Source organism: Neofelis nebulosa, chromosome 2 (genome assembly GCF_028018385.1).
Source record: "Neofelis nebulosa isolate mNeoNeb1 chromosome 2, mNeoNeb1.pri, whole genome shotgun sequence".
In the NCBI taxonomy this organism is placed as follows: Eukaryota; Metazoa; Chordata; class Mammalia; order Carnivora; family Felidae; genus Neofelis; species Neofelis nebulosa.
In genome coordinates, this window is record NC_080783.1 from 167,100,787 (window position 1) to 167,120,457 (window position 19,671).

Genomic DNA, 19,671 nt, shown 5'->3' on the forward strand with positions numbered 1-19,671 from the left:
AGAAAACAGGATTACTAACGGTGCTCTATTATATTTTAAATTAAAAAGCAGTCACTGGACATGTAATTCTGAGCAGTTAAATTATTCCTTCCTTTGTAAATTCACAAAGCAATAGCATCTCACCTTTTTCAAACCTTTTGAGAAACTGTCATGCAACCTGCTGCTTTTTAATACGTTCACTCAAAAAAAAATTTCGGTGGCATGATTTCCATGATGAACAATAAATAGGGTGCATCTGAGAGGCACCAGACACTCATGAGGTGAGTAGCATGTCCATGAAGTTTAGAGCAGTCAGATGGTATAATGGCTTGGATTTTTAAAGTCTAGGTATCTAGAGATCACTTGGCTAGCACCATACCTGCCAGCGTTTCACAGCGCCTTTCAAACGAGGGCAGTTTGTCATAAAAAACATCATCTTCTGACACTACGAACCAAAGAAATATAAAGGAATGGAAAACAAAAACACAAATACAAATCCCAAATGAAATCAAGCAGTACACTTCACGGATTGAAACAAGAATGATATTAATGGAAAAAGGAAACAAAACCTAATATACTGGGATAATGATAGGGTATAAAAAGGTGATGTGTTTATTTCATGATGGCTCTATGAGAAAAAATTAAAATTTTGAAAATGCCAGATTTCAGCATCTGTGAGTTTGGCTGAAGTCAGCTCTGTGGAAGAAATCACGTCCCCACCTTTTCAGGGAGTTGTTAAAGGCACTATCATTAATAATTGACTCGTGTAAGTGTATTTCACTCAGGCACAGTTCTCAAGTGGCCAGACATATGTCCATCAACAGAACCGCTTGGCAGAGTGCAGACAGCTCAACAAGATCACTTGGGATATGCCTTCCCCCTGCCCCAGTGGGAAAGAGTAAGCTTTCAATGAGACCATAAAAAAGGCAACAGTGTAAATCTGAGGTTGCTGAATGAAGTATCCCATTTCAAACTCATTGGTATCCAAATTCAGTTTGCCTTGCACCTGTCTTTAGTAGTTATGGCCTGTTAATTTTGGACAACATTACTGTAATTCCGTCTTTGGCTATGGTATCCAGTGATGGCCAAATGTCTTTGTAAATTGATCACAACAGTTGCTCTGAACCCCAAATCGTTCCAGATCTTTGCACATAATCTCCTTTCTCCCCAACTAACAAATGCAGGTAATTGGAGTTCTATGCTATGTGATCAAAAAAAAGCACTCAGTTCCATAGTTCTTAAGAGTATTATTACAATTTCAATAAAAAACTGAATAAAATCTGTACAAAGACCAATAAGGGAGAATTCCCCCCTATAATGTAGAGAAGATAAGGTCTATAAACAATGTTTCTTGGAAAAATATTCTACTGGCTTGCCTTCCAGACTTAGGAAGTAAAGTGGGGAAAATACTTCTTTGGCGTTTTTTAAGGTTCTAGGATATAACCTGCCAATCAGTTTTTAGTTATAGAGGTGGCTTCCTTGGTGGGTAGAACAAGTTAATGCAATGTCTGTAACATCTGTAGGAGAGGAGGAGAGGAACAGGACAAATGGAACTGGCACTAAGAAGGACCCTCCATAATCTGTCCAGAAACTAGGAAGCAAAACAGTTACGCTGGCAGTAACTGAACGTTATAATACTCTTTCATACCTGTTAGTGCGAAATGATGGAGGATATTGCTTTCTTTTGAAGAACTAATTTCGTATTTACAATCTCCTCAAAATGAGGAGCCTGCATCATGATGAGCACGGAGTAATGTAAAGAATTGTTGAATCAGTATATTATACACCTGCCACTAATGTAACACTGTATGTTAACTAGACTAGAATTAAAATAAAAAACTTAAAAAAAATAATAGAAGGCAAACTTCACACACTAAAACAAACAAACAAACAAACAAGCAAACAAAAAACCAAAAAATACCACTGCAAACACCAAAATGAGGAGCCTCAAATACTGCCATTTGTTTTTTCAGCTGAAGTTACGAAAGAGGGTTGAATAACACACTCACAATTTTTTTTTTTTTATGGCGGTTGGACATTGAGGGCTTAGAAGAAAACTTCATAACTAAATTGGGGAACTTAAAAGATGGGTTATTGGATAGTTCTGTGCTTGCCTTAAATACTTCAAGTGAAGTATAGAAGGAAAAATTTCCTTAAGAACTAGCCATGGAAATTGCCTCAAATTGATCTGGGATGGGGAAGCCAGATGTACAGGTTTTTCCAAAACAAATAGTAGAAAGAAAAAAAAAAGACTAAAATTAAATGTGGGAATTTTTAATTGAGATCAGGAATATCCATCTCCAAAGGATTTTCTGTGCAATACAAGCATTTTTAGAAGAATGTTTATCCAATTCAGAATTGCCACCCAGCTTGGAGACAAAGGCTTACAGGAAATACTGTATGATTTAGATGCTATGACTAATATTTCAGTACTGAATACAAATCACTTTTGCTCAAAGTTCTTCACCAAATGAGATATCAAAATCTACCTGATACTTCCTTTGGTGCCTGTAAATGGTTACTTTTCATTCATTCAGATGTGGGGGGTGGGGTTAGAGATGCAATTGAAAATGCATAATTAACAGCGAAGGGATATAATTAAGAGTGAATTTAACAATGAAAAATTTGTCTTTATGGTAGTCTTATTGTATTGGGGTACCAAAGAAATATTTTGCAAACATATAAACAAACAAACAAACAAACAAACCCTTATCACCCATAGAAAAAAGAAAAAAGTAATAAAAATGGATATTTAAATTAGAGATAGCTCTGTTTATCTTTAAATGTCTAGGAGTTTGTTTCTTAGAACAATTTTAAACATTTTCTCTATTCCCATAATATTAGTAGGATTTTTCCCCAAAATCAAATAGTGAAGGGGTATGAGTTTTCCTTGTGCGAAAGGGGTTTCTTATATATTTCATTGATTCTGATATGTGCACTTTTCACATTTTAACATTTCTGAAATTGGATGGGTCTTAAAATTAACGTGGTAAGAAGGCATTGCATCTTAGCTCACTTGACAGTTTTCCCTTCCTTTTTAGTCATATATAAAATAACAGTGCATCTTCTGATAGAAAGTGTCTTAAAGTCAGTGATATACAGTTCCAGAGGGGTTCTTCGTTATTTGAGTGTGGCAGTGCACACAAAGTCCTATTTTCAGGTGTGGCATCAGATTTACGACTTTGTAATCACAGCTTTCATGAAAGATTTTATGTCTAAAGTCTTTGGGGGCTGCATTTGTACAGGAATTGTGTGGGAAGATTAGGTTGGTCTTAAAAATTTAGTCCTTGAATTACGTTAAACTTTGCCATAAGCAACTACAAATAAATATGCACAAAGTTTCCACCACACTTGCCCCAGTTTGGGCTCAAATATCATAGGAAATGTCAAAAAAGTATTATGTGGTAGGAGGGAAATGTTGAGCCACCAATCTCAAAAATTTGCTGCTGAAATTCTTTATTCCCCCCAATGCCATTTGACTACCTAAAGTTGACATTCCAAGTCAGTCATGAATAGTCGGCCCTTTTGTGCTGAACGACCAAAGCACATTCTCTCCAGAAAGAGATAAACAGCAATACACAGAAGCTGTTGGTCAGTCATTTGACAACGTATTTACTTCAGAGAGAAGTGGCTGTCAGGTGACCCACAGCAACAGGAAGTAAAGAATAGGAGAGTGAGGAAGACGAAAACCAAATAAAAATAACAGAACCAAATGAATTAAATCAGAATGCTCCTCAGCAGTGAAGCAATATGAGTATCCTCTCAGGTGGCTTAATTTTTTTTTTTAACCCCTGTGTCATTCATCTTGAAAGAATGCATACTAGATGTGCTAAGAATCAAAGTCACTGGCCAGGATTTGAGATTTCCACAGCAGGGTGTATAAAAACACATGGTGTAGAACATGGGCACAGTTCAAATTCTCTGTGTGTAATTTTCTCTATGAATCTCAGTGAGTTTAAAGAGTATGTTAATCGGTCATCTGAGGTCACTTCAGGTCAGCTTTCTGAGTGACGGTTTCTTCTTCTTACTTTCTTCTCTGACCAACCAGGAAAATCACATGGGGTAGGTGGAAGAAATGATCTTGAGAAAAAAACAAAACAATGCCCCAAATAAAACAAAAACAAAAACAAAAACCAGAGAAGGAGTGGTGAAATGGCTGTAGCAATTAAGAATATTAGACAGTGTTCAAAAACACAGGGTGTGCCTGGGTGGCTCAGTCGATTAAACGTTGGGCTCTTGATTTCTGCTCAGGTCATGATCTCAGGGTTTGTGAGACTGAGCCCCATGTCAGGCTCCTCACTGACAGGGTGGAGCCTGCTTGGGATTTTCTCTCTCTCTCTCTCTCTGCCCCTCCCTCTCTAGTGCTCATGCTCTCTCTCTCTCTCTCTCTCAAAATAAGTAAATAAACATTAAAAAAAAAAATAAGGTTAAGACATTACAGAAAAAACGAACAAAAGCCCTAGAGAGAACTGACCTACTGGGCATCTTAAAATAGGAAGCCCCAAATTACCTCATTTGATGATGCAGAGAAAGAATAGACTAGGCTATGTAAATAATGTTAAATATCTGTCTATTAATGAATCTTACAAAATTGGATAGCTGGCTATATTTTTACCAAATTTGAAGGCTTCTTTTGAGGTGGCACGATTGAAAATATAGAACAAATGATACAGTTGAAGTTCTCTTTGGAGACCCTACGAGGCACACCCTGCAAAAACAGGTTCTCCAGAAGAGCTTCAGGCTTTGATCCAACTACTTCTCACATGGGCAGCTCTGTAGTGTGTCCTTCTTTGGTAAATAATAGCAGGAATTCATTTAGCTTTGGATTAATGATTTTCCCAAGCAATGCAGGATGGGCCGGCTGGTTTATGATATGGAAGCTTGGAGGGGAGTTCAGACAATAAAGGAAGACAATGGGAAAAAATGGAACGGGAGAGCCCCAGGTCGAGACACCATGCGAACATGAGACAGCAGCAGCTTATGGAAGATGGGTAATGAGGTATAGAAAGAGATCAGCCTTGGGACGAGGGAAGATGCTCCAGGCAAAATGAGGCATTTAAACCTGGGAAAACCATCCAGCTGAGCAGCCATTCTCAACTCTTGACTTTCATCACACCATAAGGAAAGAGGCACAAAGGCATTTACTGAAAATGCCAGCAATGACTTATTTCTCGGGGAAAATTGACCACACATCACTGAAAAGCACTAGAAAAAAATGTCAAAAAGTCTGTTCAAGTCCCACAATGCCAACACTTAAACCATCTGTCAACAAAAGGACAACCAAAAATGATCAAGAAATGAAAGTTTCAAGAAAATAGAAGATCTAAATTTTTGTGATTTCTGATGTGGTACACGATTGGCACTTAAATATTCCTCCTCAAAGGAGAATGTTTTCATTATAAGAAATAATATATCAATTACAGGACCTTATTTGATGATTTCTTCTTTATTTTTATGAATAGCTCTGTATGGAATAGCATAAGAGAATTCCTGCAAAATATAGGTGTTAATGTTCTTTTATTTGTTTATCTGCTTAAAGCATTTTGCCTCCTTTGCTGAGAAGGTGCTTTTAAAAGAAGAGTCAGCTGATAGTAGCAGAACACAGAGCAAAATAATTTCAACCAGAAATATAGGGCCTTGAGGTTTTCAGATCATAAAAAAAAGCCAGTCAAAACAACAAACGGATTAAAAGAGAGGAGATAATTTTTACCAACTGTGGGAGTGGTGGCTGCACTCAGGGAATTGGTGGACGATATTGAAGAAGTACTTTCAGCTCGGGCAAGGGGTGCTATCGGAGGAGGACTGGAAGAATGTATGGGAGGGCTAAAAGGTCTGGGCTGCGGGAAAAAGAAAAGAGATGGAAAATTAGATACACAGGTGGTAGCACTTTTGTTCCATGTTTTTGACATCTCCCAGCACCAGATACGATAACTCAGGTTCTTACAAGAGTGCAGGTGACACCATTTTTGTCTTGAAATTGATTATATCCATACAAGAGCTTATGGATGGAGCTGGAGGAACCGTGAGACATGGTGTGCTACACTCAGCAGGTATATCAGGCTTAGAGAAACTGCAAACCGTGATGTGGTCAGTGATGTTTCAGGACTGTGAACATACATGCCCTCAGGGACTAAGCAGGTAACCTCATGTGAGAGCTTATACCCATTTAAGGATATTTACATACAATGTACTAAACTATGCTAGCTAAACCAAATATTGTGGACATCACCAGTTTGTGACTCCTGAGGGTTTGGATATCAAAGAAATTGACCTCTTCCAGAAGTCTCTTAATCATTCACACAGAATGTTTTCTACCTCTTCAGCCTTAAAACACAATGCAAGAAACACCTGGAACAAATTTATCAGGCTACCGCCCTCCTATGTATTCACATGGTGTGCCTAACACCAGTAAGTTTTCTTAGTCTAGGTATGGAAACCAGGACCTACCTACCCTACCCTCTCTTAGAGTCTTCTGAAAACAGATAAGTAGGGTGAAAGGAAACACCTCCCTTTTTAAAGGATTTAGCACAATTGAGCATTCCTATCTTAATTTGCATCAAACCCACTGTAGCAGAACTGACAGCCCCAGCTTCCAATTCCTACTGTTTTAGACCTTGACGTGAAAGATGGTAGTGATTTGGGGAGGGTTGAAATGTACACCACCCTACAGTGACTGCCTTTCAGACGCCATCTGTCAGGGCCATTTGTACCAGTGATCTTGCGGCCGTTGAGATGGCCTGTGTTGAGGTATTTTGGCTTCTGTTTGTCATTCTCACCCTGAGTCTCTGAGCAAGCCAGGGCAGAAGGGAACATACCACATCTCCAACTCCAGGTTTTCCTGGAGGTAGCTTTGGCCGAGATGGAGGCCGGGGAGGAGGCGGTGGAGGGGTGGTGCTACTGCAAGGAACCAAGGGAGTGGCTGGTCGAGCAGGGGATGATGCACCTGAAAGACAAACGGGTATTACAAATGGCTGGAAACACACATGGCCAAGAGCTGTCATCATGTGACTCCCCTTCCCCATCCCCACAATGCCAGTCCCAGATACTTTTCTTCACCTTACCAGTTAGTACACCCAACACTCTAGCATCTAGTGGTGTTTTTTTTTTTTAACAAAGAAAAAAAAAATCACTCAGAACTATAATTGATGGTAGAAGCTGAAGCTTATTGCCTTTTGTTGTCATGTGACACCCAGTGAAAGGTAAATCCTTTTATTACTCTCTGTGATGGAAAATATGCTTTAAGACCCTTTTAGCTGGGTGGTGAGTACCTTTTATTTTGACCACATGCACACTGAACTTAGAATAAATTCTCTTGTTTTTGCATATTCAGGATTTATGTCCAAGGTGAAAATGGAGGTTAGACCTTGAAGGAAGGTGAACGATTTTTCTACATTATATATATATGCATATATATTTTTTAAAAACATGTATAAGAGAATTCTCCTTTCTACTGTGCATCAAAATATGAGGGCTGCTTTAATAAATGTAAGTAAACCCTTGATGGCAAGCAAAGGACAGCATAGAAGAAAGTAAATGAGATGTGGCACAAGTATGTTGCATTTAGCATCTTAATAACAGAAACACATTGAATTTAGAGGATTGTGTTTTTTGAAGGAGGCTATTTTGGAATCTCTTCTATGTAGAGTTTGCCCGTGATGATTTTTGTGGTGATTTTTAAAAGGGCCTCTTGGATTTACTTTTCTGGCTGTCAATGACAAGCAGGAGAAACGCAGAAGACACACAGAGGCATGCACACTAATCAGCACACCGGTAGGGTCTCTAGATTCAGGGCTCTGTCTATCTTTAGCCAGATGTCTGGGATATGTGGATAGACTATTTGGCTAAACACCTTAAGAAATTCAGATCAGGGGCGCCTGGGTGGCGCAGTCGGTTGGGCGTCCGACTTCAGCCAGGTCACGATCTTGCGGTCAGTGAGTTCGAGCCCCGCGTCAGGCTCTGGGCTGATGGCTCAGAGCCTGGAGCCTGTTTCCGATTCTGTGTCTCCCTCTCTCTCTGCCCCTCCCCCGTTCATGCTATGTCTCTCTCTGTCCCAAAAATAAAAAAAAAAAAAAAAAAAAAAAAAAAAAAACGTTGAAAAAAAAGAAATTCAGATCAATATTCCAAATAGTTCTTGTTCAGAAAAGTTCCAACTACTCTAGAGGGTTGTCACTTTGGTTGGAAGCACAGATATCAGCTGGTTCCAATAAACTTCTAAGAAACCCTGCCTCGGGAAAAAAACCGCACAGGGGTGCCTGGGTGGCTCAATCAGTTAAGCATCAGACCGGCTCAGATCATGATTTCGTGAGTTCGAGCCCCACATCGTGCTCTGCGCTGACAGCTCGGAGGCTGAAGCCTGCTTCCAATTCTGTGTCTCCATCTCTCTCTGCTCCTCCTCTGCTCACACACACACACTCTCTCTCAAAAATAAGTAAACATTTTTTTAAAAAGGAAAATAGCTGCTTACTCCTATCCTCCCGTCCTACATGCCACAAAACGATGCTCTCTGGAGAATCCTAGATGAGCAAGATGCTGATCTCCATCTACAGATTTTGAGATTCTCAGAGAACTTTGACATTGAACAGCAGAGTGTGTTGTGTTTCTTTCTATCTTATAACGTTCTTATTCTTAGTGTGAAACCCTACTAAAATTATTGCCACCTCCATCCCTACTTCTACTGACTCTCCACCTTTACCCCTTTTTACTGTATTCTTACTTCTTATTTTATGAGGCCAAGATCTATGCTAGATACTTTACATGCATTGTCTTATCCCCATACTAAGTTTTGCAGGAAGGTATTGTAGTTATCCTAATCAGAGCTAAAGCTCAGACATATTCAGTAACTTGCTCAGTCACACAGCTCAGATGGTCTACTTAACTCCAAAGCCCAAGCTCTTAAATGCAATGTCTTGTAGCTTGAGGTGGATTGTGGAATCCCATATTTTGCATAAAGCCCTCTCTTATGTTTGCATCGACAGATTGCACACATCTCTCTCAACATAAATATTTTTAGTCTTTGGCTAATCTGTTTTTGAATAAAAAAAAATAAGATGTGCTTTGACAGGTTCCACTACAAACTATTCTTTTAACTTAACAGATTCACACCCAGGATGTTTTCAGGAAACAGAAGTGACAGCAAAGAGATGAAAAGTAAACCATTAAACGACAAAGTCTTTGTGAGGAAGTTTCATGGGGCTTTTTCTAGGTTCTGTTTCACTGGAAAACCATGCCATAGGAATGGTTGAAAATATCTATCCATGGTCTATCTATTCTGTTTCCAAGTAATAGTCTTCTGAATCCAGCTCAGGAAAAAGTCAGCTGCTTATCCTTCTTCTACATGTTCCAGGAGGGAAAGTTTTAAAAACCACTATCACTACTGCTTGGGAAAGTAATATGGGTGCTGTCATCAAGGCAGTGTGGAATAATGAAAAAACAAAAAACAAAAACAACAACTGGACAAACTCAGTTGCTCCAAGTTCTGACCCTGTCTGCCTCCTATCAGCTGTGGGATATTAACTTCTCTGACCCTCAGCTTCCTATTTAAAAAAAATTATATGCCTCTACCTTACAAGGTAATTGTAACAAACAAAATGGAAAACGCATGTAAGTGTTTAGTAACCTGTAAAATGCTACACAAATAAATGGGACTAGATCATACAGATACAACTAAAAGCCAAGAAAAAAGTGGCTAGTAGTTAACTGTTCTCCTTTTCCTTTCACTTTTTCCTGACTGAATTGACTTGATTGGCTTGTTATGCAGTTGGATAGACACTGAGGCAGTGTTTATGAAGCAAAATCCTCTGGACAGAACCCTGAGGTTCAGCACAGGGTATTCAGCACTTGAGGGGTATTTCATAAGTGAACTAAGGCTTCCCATGCTTTTGTGAGGTTGCACAACTGTTCATATTCTAAGAATGTAGAAGGTTGTACATCTCTATCCTTATCCTTTGATCTGGAATTATATTTTCATTCATTCTTCAAGCAGTTATTCATTCCCAACAGTAGCACTGGAAAAAACTGGGTATCACGATTTTAAGTTTAACTTTAAAAATCACGTGTATGTTATTTGAGTTTTGTGAGTTCAAAAAAGTTAGCAACCAATGACATGCTCTGAATCCTTTGCTGCTTCAACTTGAAGTTTTAGCATAGTGTCTTTGGTAGCCCCTTGGAGGCCACATAACTATTGATTCAACTTTCATCTCTCTTTGTTGGCTAGCAGCTTCCCTATTTAGACTCTGCCACTCTAAAAAGAGTAGTTAGGAAATATATTTGTTCAATTCAACCCCAGTTAGTTCACACTCATTTGTTTATGTGTGTGTGTGTGTGTGTGTGTGTGTGTAACATCTTTTAATATTGTCTTCGTTTCTCAAGTTGGAGAATGTTGCACTGAACATTCTATTTTTACTAACATCTCTCTTTCCCTAGTCTTTAAACTTGCTGCAGGTCAATAAAACTCTTTCTCCCTCCTATCTCCTGGCACATAACCCACAAGAAACCAGAAATGGCCTTTGCCAAGAGAATCATCATCTCCATTCCAATAAAGCAAAGTTCTGGCCAAACTAGGTATTTATAACTTTGCCATAAGGAAATTTGACTTCTTAAAGCAAATTCTTAACTTCGAACAGTTTTTCAACATCAGGTAAAGCAACTGATTGACAAGGCTGTGAGTACTGTCTAACTTGGTCAGTGACCAAGTGAATAAAATTTCAAAAGTGAGCATAATGACACCCAGTTAAATATAGTTTGAGACATACAGGAAAAGCTAGTCTCATCAGGCTAAGTATTATAAAAAGGAGGTCTTGAGAAGCATTGCTAATCTTTAAAACATGTGGCCCTCTCTCATTGTGTTCATCTCTCATTGTGTTCATCGTAAAATTACATTTCTGCTAGTCTGTGTATATTCCATCAATAAAACATTACATGGCAAATAAACTAGGAATTAATTATGGAGATAATGGTGCAAAGTTTTATTTATTCATGAGCTTCATTGATCGAGTTCAATCTTCCACTTAAAAATTCAATCTTTTAATACCAGCAAAGTATAGTTTTTTTCCAGTTCAATCATTAAGAATCAATAGTCTTTGGGGCACCTGGGTGGCTCAGTCAGTTAAGGGTCTGACTCTTGATTTTGGCTCAGGTCATGAACTCATGGTTTGTGAATCTGAGCCTCATGTTGGGCTCTACATTAACAGCACAGAGCCTGCTTGGGATTCTCTCCCCACCCCCCCCACCCCCCCCCCCACCCCCGCCATGGGCTCTCTCTCTCTCTCTCTGTCTCAAAATAAATAAATAAAAATTTAAAAAAAGAATCAATAGCCTTTACTGGTAACACCTGAAAATAATTTCAAATAAGGGTATGGCAGCTAAACATAAAGATGACAACCAAATTCTCAAAGATTTCAGAAAGAAAGCTAAGGCTCCCTTCTGCAGTCATTAGGTCAGTGGTCAATTCAATTAAACATCTTCCAGAGTCTTGTGGAAGGGGGTGGAAGAAACGGATGAACAACAAAACTGCCTTGACCTCCCTTTCCCCAACTAAACATGACCATTTTGAGGACAGCACAGTGGCCTACCACTGGAATGAGGGGGTTATTCCTCTAGAAGTCTTTTCAGAAGACTGAGAGCCTCACCCTGGAAAGAGAGTACCATAGAAGACCCTGGAAACACACCCCTCTTTGATATTAGGCAGCCAGCTTCTTTGGGTTTGAAATCTGAACTGAAGGCTTTACCTAGGGTCTCTTTATTACCTTTACAGATAAGCAAGGAGGCTTATATCCCAAAAATGGTCTAAAAAAGCATCAGAGGATGGAAGTGGGTACTCTAACAATCTAGAAATGTAGAGGGGAGAACAGAGAAGTGGGTTTTGGAAGAAAACTTTTGGTAATCTTGTTGATGACACAGTGCAGTATAGGCGGGTGTCAGTGGTCAAGTAAGTTTGGGATATTTTGTAACTAAACCCTAAAAGAGTGCCCGGAGAGCACAGTGATTAAGAACACAGGTTCAGAATCAGACAGACCTGAGCATGACTGAATATCCTAAGTCTATCACCTGTAGCTGTGTAAACCTGGGAAAACTACTTGACATCTCTGAGCCTCAGTTTTCCCATCTGTAAAATAGGAGAAATAAGAGCATTTATCACATGGGGTTGTATGGATGAAATGATGTGCATAAAGCATTAAGATGATACCCAGGAGAAGAAACTATAGCTGTTATTATTGGCAAAATAAAGGCTATCAGAAGTCCTATAGTAAATAAACCCCTGCTGACTTTGTTTTAACATAATGTTCCTGAAACTTGTTTGTGTACCGAATCGTTTTCCTTTTTTATTGGAGGAAGGCACATGGGCACACGTAATGATATAAAACATCGATATAAAACCTGTACCACCTGTGTGTGGTACAGGTGAATCTCCAGCCCTCTCCTTGATCAGCTTGGATGCTTAAAGCACAGGAATTTTCACACATAAAGCAAGCACTGAACCACCCCATTAAAAGAGGCAGCAGTGATTACTGATTTTTAGAATAGAGACAAATGCCTCTCCTTCCTGTCTCTTACTAGATCTAAATAGCATAAACTTGGTCACCTCTTCCAAAGCAAATGTAAAACAAAAAGCACACAGCACCCCCGAGAAGGTGCCCAAACTGAACCCACAGGCACAGAAGGGAAGCACCAAAGGGTCTTGCCAGACAAATGTGAGCACCAGTAGAATAAAAACTATGGAAAAAGATACGCTAGAAAATTTTGATCTTTCTTCGGTTTGCATGGTAGGTGTTCCCATCCTATAAAGCTTCAAATAAAGAAATCCAAAATATCAGATTCAATACCAACATTGGCATATAGAGCCCCAAGTGTACATTTCTGATAGACTTTTCCATCACCTGTCATGATACTTAAAGTTGACTTCGTAGGCTGGTGAGCTTCTCAAAATCAAATCAGAGAATAATTTGTCTTCAGTGGCAGCTTGATTAACTTGTGGATGCAGTAAGGTATATTCTTTTTGCTGTCAACTAAAATCTCCTTTTCAAACCCTAGTTCTTTTTTTCTGAAGTAATTAGAAGGATTACTCTAATTGCTAATGGCTCTCCCCTACAAAAAAAGAAAGAAAGGAAAAAGAAAAAAAGTAGAAGAAGAAAGAATACATTCACCTACCAAAATTAGGACCCTTGGGGGAAAAAGTATAAATTTTCAGTTATAAGATGAATAAAGTCTGAGGATCTAATGTATACCCACCTAACCCCTAAAAAGGTAAATATGTGACATGTGATGTGTTAGTTAACTTGATGGGAGGAAGCCTTTCAATATATATATATATATATATATGTATATATATATATACATATATATATATATACATACACATATATATATGTATATATATACATATATATGTATATATATAGTCACATTGTACACTTTAAGTATCTTACAATTTTGTCAATTATACTCAATAAAGCTGAAAACAAAGCAAAACAAACTAAAAAATGAAACCCTTCATACAGGCATCTGACAGGGAAATTATACACTTAACATGAAACACACTGGCTATGAAATCTGTCCTTCTAGAACTTTCCTGAATCCCAAATGATGGCACAGCAGCTTCCCTTACAAAACATACACTTTCTATCTGCAGGGTGGAAAGCAGGACACTCCTAAGGGCTAGGAGCGCAGGGCAGAACACATCCACAGACTCGTACTATGACAGTTAGCATTCAATGCACTAGGACATGCCATGGGGCCACAGAACACCCACACCAAAGGAGGGATGGCTGAAGCTCTAAAGCCAACTGCCAGGCAGGAGGAGGGTGTTGCTCACACTGCAGCAGCCATGGCCATTCCCGGTCACATGAAGCACACTCAAACAGTAAGACATACCACTGGTGGTCCCCGTACCACTGCCCGAGCCAGGTCCAGGGGATGAAACCACAGTCCTGTAGGTGGGTGGTGGTGGGGGAGGTGGGGTTGCTCTCTGTCCCAACCCAAAATCTTTGGGAGATGAGATTGTTTCTAAGTAATCATCTTTAATGAAGGTCTGCTCAGCGATTTTCTTCTGGACTTCTTCTAAATTGAGCGGCGATGGTACATTGCGAGGAGGACCAGGGGGTCCTGAGGGGCCTGGGGGGCCCGGAGGGCCCGGGGGGCCTGGAGCTGGGGAGTCAGATGGGTTGTCTGATGCAGCTGGTGGGGACACCACCTTTTCCCTTGGAGTCAACTCTGGAGTAACATGTTCCGGGGACGTATCAGAAAAATGGACCCACTTTTCTTCAGCATTAACAGCAACAGACTTGGGGGACAACACTGGGCCAAAAATGCTGTCCAAGTCATTGATTGATGGTAGTTTTTCAATTTTGACCTCTGTGGCTGACTGGTCATTTCCTGTGGTTAAAGTAGTTGATTTTTAACTTTAATTAACTTTGTGAATATTATTTGTATGGGGTAGGGGTGGGAGGGGTGAGGCAAAGAATAGTAAATAGATTGCCTTGTGAGGTTAAAAATAACTAGACCAGAGCTGAAGGGGAGGAGAGAGTTCCCTGTCTCCATAATGTGAGAATTATCATTTTATGTTGTTATTTTACCCTTTTTGCTGGGTGACCCCAGTTAGCTATTTTTACCACCATTGAAAGCGTTGAGCATGCTCCCACTCTCAAAGGCTGCTCACAAGAGTGCAAAGTGTGATCATTTTGAAAAGGCTGCACTTTGAGAAGGTTCACAGAGTACAGCCTCTGAAACTGCATTCCAAAAGGGAGGTCCCTTCTGAAAGTCTGGCCTACTGAAATATAGACAACACAGTAGAAAAATAATTGATAGCTGAAAATCACCTTCATATTTGACAAAGACTGTCTACTTGAGCATATTAAAATGTTTAGTGAAACTAATAATATCTGTTAGTTTAAAAAATATCATAATTAGCTAAATACACCAGAAACAGTACTACGATTATTTAGAGGACTATCCCCACATATATATTTACAAACACACACATATACACCCCACATACAACACACACAGGTTATTGAGAAGACATTTACTACTTATTAGAACTATCACATATATACTTATTTAATAGGGAGGAAAGTTGCAAAAACATCTTTATAATTTCTTTTCTCATCAAGTTCAACCTGTTAACTTCGTAGGCATAACTGTGAAGTACATGAACCAGAAAAGTCTCTGGCCTAAACATTAGCATCAGCTATTCTTTTTAATTCTTACCAGTAATAAAAGGAAAAAAAATGAAAACTATCTTCTGCAGCCTGACAAGGAATGCTTGGTCAAAACAGCAATGTGAGGAAGTGTACTTTTTAAAAACTATTGAAATTAGAAACTGTTCCCTGAATAATTGTGGGGCATGAGCAGAAGCAACTTAACCTTTAAAGAACACTTTGGTTCTAAGAACTGGCTTAGTACTTCCATATTTCGTGTTCGAAAAGAATTAACCTTCAAGGTTCCCAGGCCACAGATAAATGGGGTAGCAGTTTGCATGTCCCACAATATTTATAATTTTGTCGCTGGTAGAGTTATTTGTCTCTAATATATTTATGGTAATACAAGGAATCAAAATGATTTGAACTTGGAAACACCCTTACCTATGATACTCTGGATGACTTTTTGTTGGATTTTAATCAGTATAAATTTCAAAAATGACTATGCCTTGCACTTGGTCTTATTGATGAATACCTACTCTGTAGCTCTCAAGCTCACCAGGCTGCATATATAGCGAAGGATGAAACTTCAATAGAATTCCAAAGGTGATAAAAACCATATTCTAAGGGTCCAGACACATAAAATAGCAATGACTGCTTTGGATTTGCTAGTCCAATAATAGATTATAAATTGCATGAATATGTAGTATTGATTTTAATAGAAGGTAAAATGTGCCTTAGAAATATCTGTCTAAAGGCATGTGGCAATTCCTTGCCATATTTCATTATCCTTACACATCTCTTTGCCATGGGATAATATGGATTACTGGGGAAAAAAAATTCCCCACCTCCCAAGCTTACCCATATGCTGCACATCCTGGGAGCCATCCTATGTCTTTGTAGACTAGACATAGTTTTAATTTGTAGTTTTAATTCTAGGAAAAAAATTATCAGTTCTTGGGACAATGCGAATTGTGCCTTGAGATTTTGAATCTGTAAATCATTAAAATGAGATCCAATGAAGTGAAATACCAATTAAACAAGGACGTTTGCTATTGAGATTGTTTTCTTTCACTTCACACGTAAACGTGGCTCTCATTCAACAAAATGACACAGAGGGAAAATTAGTTGAGAAAGAGAACCGTTTTGTGAAACCTGAGAGTGATACTTTAAGTAAGTGGGAATGGAAGGAACACTGAATGCGAACATTTTCACGCTTTGTGTCTACAGCTTCTGACACATCCATGTTGAGGTCCAGGGCCACCGCTGGTGGCCGTATCACCCCAGAACAGGAAAAACGGAAGCTCACCTGGTGCAACTGTTAGCGGGGAACCTGTTCGGGGCGGGGTGGCCGGTACATTTTTGGGAGGCAGTGGTGGAGGTGCTGCAAAGACACAGGAAGTCAGGCGTTATGGATGATTTTCTCCCTAAATTACACAGTATTCTGCAGGTCAGCAGGATGTGCGCTTTCATTCACATTCCTGCTGTTGGAAATGTTACCACCATTAATGGTCTACAGATTTCTAAGTTCAGAGCTAAGAAACTGAAGCAGGACCCCTTCAGATTCTTCCATTTTATGCTAATAAGAATTTGTCAAAAGAATGTCAGATAATGATAATGTCTTCATTTTATTTATTCATTCCTTTCTTGGATGAACTTCACGCACCAACAAAGTTCTATATCCTGTACTAGGAACTAGGGGCAAAGGGCTAAATAAAAGAAGCCTCTGTCCTCAAGGAATTTATGAATGAATGGATGAATATCATGTTAACAGATGATTACAATCCAGGGATGGTCGAGGAAATGAGAATTATCTTGGTGGAAGCTCAGATGAGGGGGGTTTTAATGTAATCAAGATAGTATTGCCTAGGTTGAGTCTGGAAAGATTTCTCAAAGTCATATAACTTAGGGGCACCTCGGTGGCTCAGTTGGTTAAGTGTCCAACTCTTGATTTTGGCTCAGGTCATGATCTCACAGTTGTGAGATCAAACTCTACTGTTTAACATTCTCTCTCTTCTCCCTCTTCCTCTGTCCCTCTCTCCCCTCAAAAAAAAGTCACACATCTTAAATTTTAGTATATTTTTGAATGTCTGAAGCAATATGATTTGGAGCAAGGAAGAGTACGTAGATTCCCTTGGTAAAAATTATGGCTAAACAAAACCCTTCAGATAGAAAAAGTATTGTATCACTGCCCCAACCCAGAGATTCAACCTTCTGAACTAGACTTGTCATTTTGCGGGCAAAGTTAGGGATTACTATTTCAACAGGTACATTTTTTTGTCTTATTCTTTCTTTCTTTTTAAAAAATGTTTGTTTATTTTTGGAAGAAAGAGAATGCGAGCAGGGGAGGGGCAAAGATCGGGGGCGGGGGGGGGGGGGGGGGGGTTGGGTTACAGAGAATCGCTGACAGCTTCAACGTTGAAAAAGCATACCCGAACTCACAAGTCCTGAGATCACGACCTGAGTCAAAGTCTGACGCTCAACCGACTGAGCCACCCAGGAGCTCCTTATTCTTTCTTTAAATGTATGGTTTCCTGTCACCTGCTACATTTAGTAGATTCAAAGAGTTCCCACTAATCTCATAAACCAGTGAATCTGAATGTGGCCCAAGCTTTCATAACCTAAAAGCAGAGTGGGTCAGCTGGGCCCTGGCTGGAGAGCTCTTACAGTATCCTCTCCCTGCCTGCATTAAAAAGAGCCCCTTTGTGTCACTCCACCCTCACTTGACTTCATTTAATTTCAGAAAGCATCCCATCTTTCTATACACCAGGCATGGCTGACAGCTACCATCCTAAAGCCCAGAAATACCTGGTTCCTAATCTTAGTTATGAGCTTCTGAAAACTCCACCTCAAACGGATCGTGTTTTTCTACAGAAGCTGAGAGTCAATCAGGGGCTCTGTTTTTGATGAAGGTTCTCCGCAAAAATTGAGATCATCATCAATAAAAATACACAAAATACCATAAGAGCCTCATAATGTAAAATAGCAAATTTATGCTGCAACCATGAAATGAGCAAACTTATGCAATACATCTCGATTATACAATAGCCTTTGCTGTGCTAAGTGTAACCACAGCACATAAAACTCATAAAACTCTAAAATGTCAATAATTGGTCTTAATATCAATACATTATCTACATAAACATTTCATTTATGGACTTTCTTGGCATCTAGGAAAGGTTTTCTAGGAATAATCTGGATGGCTCAGTTTCTAAAGAAAGCTTTTCAAGGAAGTCAGAGCTTTTTCACTGGCTTTGTTTCCCAGTAGCAGAGAGAAACATTCAAAATCACACCACTGGGGTTCAAATTCTCTCAAAAACACATCTTTGAAAGTTTAGACGTTTAAAATAGTTATTGGTGATGCTGTTTTTCCTATCCTGTTTTATGAGGGAAATACCTTTGGAAGGACTGGATCACCTGGTTTCATAGCACTAATCCCAGTAAACAACCTCTGGGACTTTGATCAGGAATCTCCTCGGTTAATTCCTACAATTATTTTTAAGACCCATAATGCAGAGCCCTGGGAAGGCTGAACTGGTAAAGTATTAATTGGTGTGTATATATAGTATTAATTTCCCACAAAGGAAAAATATTCTCTGCATCCTATCTCACCACCAAACATCCTTTTCTGAGACCCAATTTTCTTCCTACAGTCATTTTAAGGAGTACTTTCCACAAGCACATATGCTAAGGGAAGTTTACTGAAATGAGAACTCAAGAAATCCATCAAGTGGGTGGCTTGACCGAATGAACAATCCATTCAGGCCAAATAGCTCAACCCACCACAGGTGAAGGGCTATCAGCATCTTCAGGAGAGGGTGGGGGGTAGGGGGCGTGCTGAGATAGCATCGCTGATGGCCCTGCTTTAAGACAAGTTTGCCCTGACCTCCTATCTCAGCTTCCCACCAAATAGCATCATTTCTCTTGCTCTCCATTATCCCTCTTTCTTCTCAATGTGTCCTTTCTGTTCTATGCATCCTCCTTGTCCTGTAGGACTAGCAGAGACTATCTGACTTGTTCACTTCTGTGTTGTGTGATAGTCCAGTACCTGGAGCATGGTAGATTCTCTAGCTTACTTGCTTCTCTCTCTTCTGTGTGCATGGTGAATGAATGAATGAACAACCCTATAGGATGTCAGAAGAAGCTGTGATTCAAAGTTAATAATTTTATTATATTATTCCTGCCTTGACAAACTGCCCTAGACCCCTTTACCTCTAAAGCCAATTAGAATAACCTCTTTTCTAGGGCACCTGGGTGGCTCAGTTAAACGTCTGACTCTTGATATTGGCTCAGGTCATGATCTCGGAGTCGTGGAATTGAGCCCCATGTCAGTTTGCACTGAGCATGGAGCCTGCTTGGGATTCTTCCCCGCTCCCCCCCTCCCCAACTCATTCTCTCTCTCTCTCTCTCTCTCTCTCAAAATAAACTTAAAAAAAGAATAACATCTTTTCTTAATATTATACAATCCAAGTGTTGCTTATGTACTTTCTAAGAGTTGCTTAATTTCACTATGCAGACAGTAAAATGAGTCACTTATTTTTCCAGACAGAGCAGACAC

At 39.4% G+C, this 19,671-nt stretch overlaps 1 protein-coding gene across 24 annotated transcripts in view; it reads right to left on the reverse strand.

Moving 5' to 3' along the window:
• SGIP1 (SH3GL interacting endocytic adaptor 1) overlaps positions 1–19,671 on the reverse strand; it is a 205,055-nt gene that overhangs the window by 56,068 nt on the left and 129,316 nt on the right. For 12 of the 24 annotated variants that reach the window (XM_058717059.1, XM_058717060.1, XM_058717072.1 and 9 more), the window contains 5 exons: positions 16,423–16,497; positions 13,849–14,349; positions 6,795–6,922; positions 5,690–5,816; positions 359–424 (listed from right to left, as the gene is read on the reverse strand). In XM_058717059.1, the coding sequence (XP_058573042.1) occupies positions 359–424; positions 5,690–5,816; positions 6,795–6,922; positions 13,849–14,349; positions 16,423–16,497 (897 nt within the window). The remainder of the gene's footprint in view (positions 1–358; positions 425–5,689; positions 5,817–6,794; positions 6,923–13,848; positions 14,350–16,422; positions 16,498–19,671) is intronic. The other 12 variants (XM_058717076.1, XM_058717075.1, XM_058717081.1 and 9 more) reach the window with 4 other exon arrangements.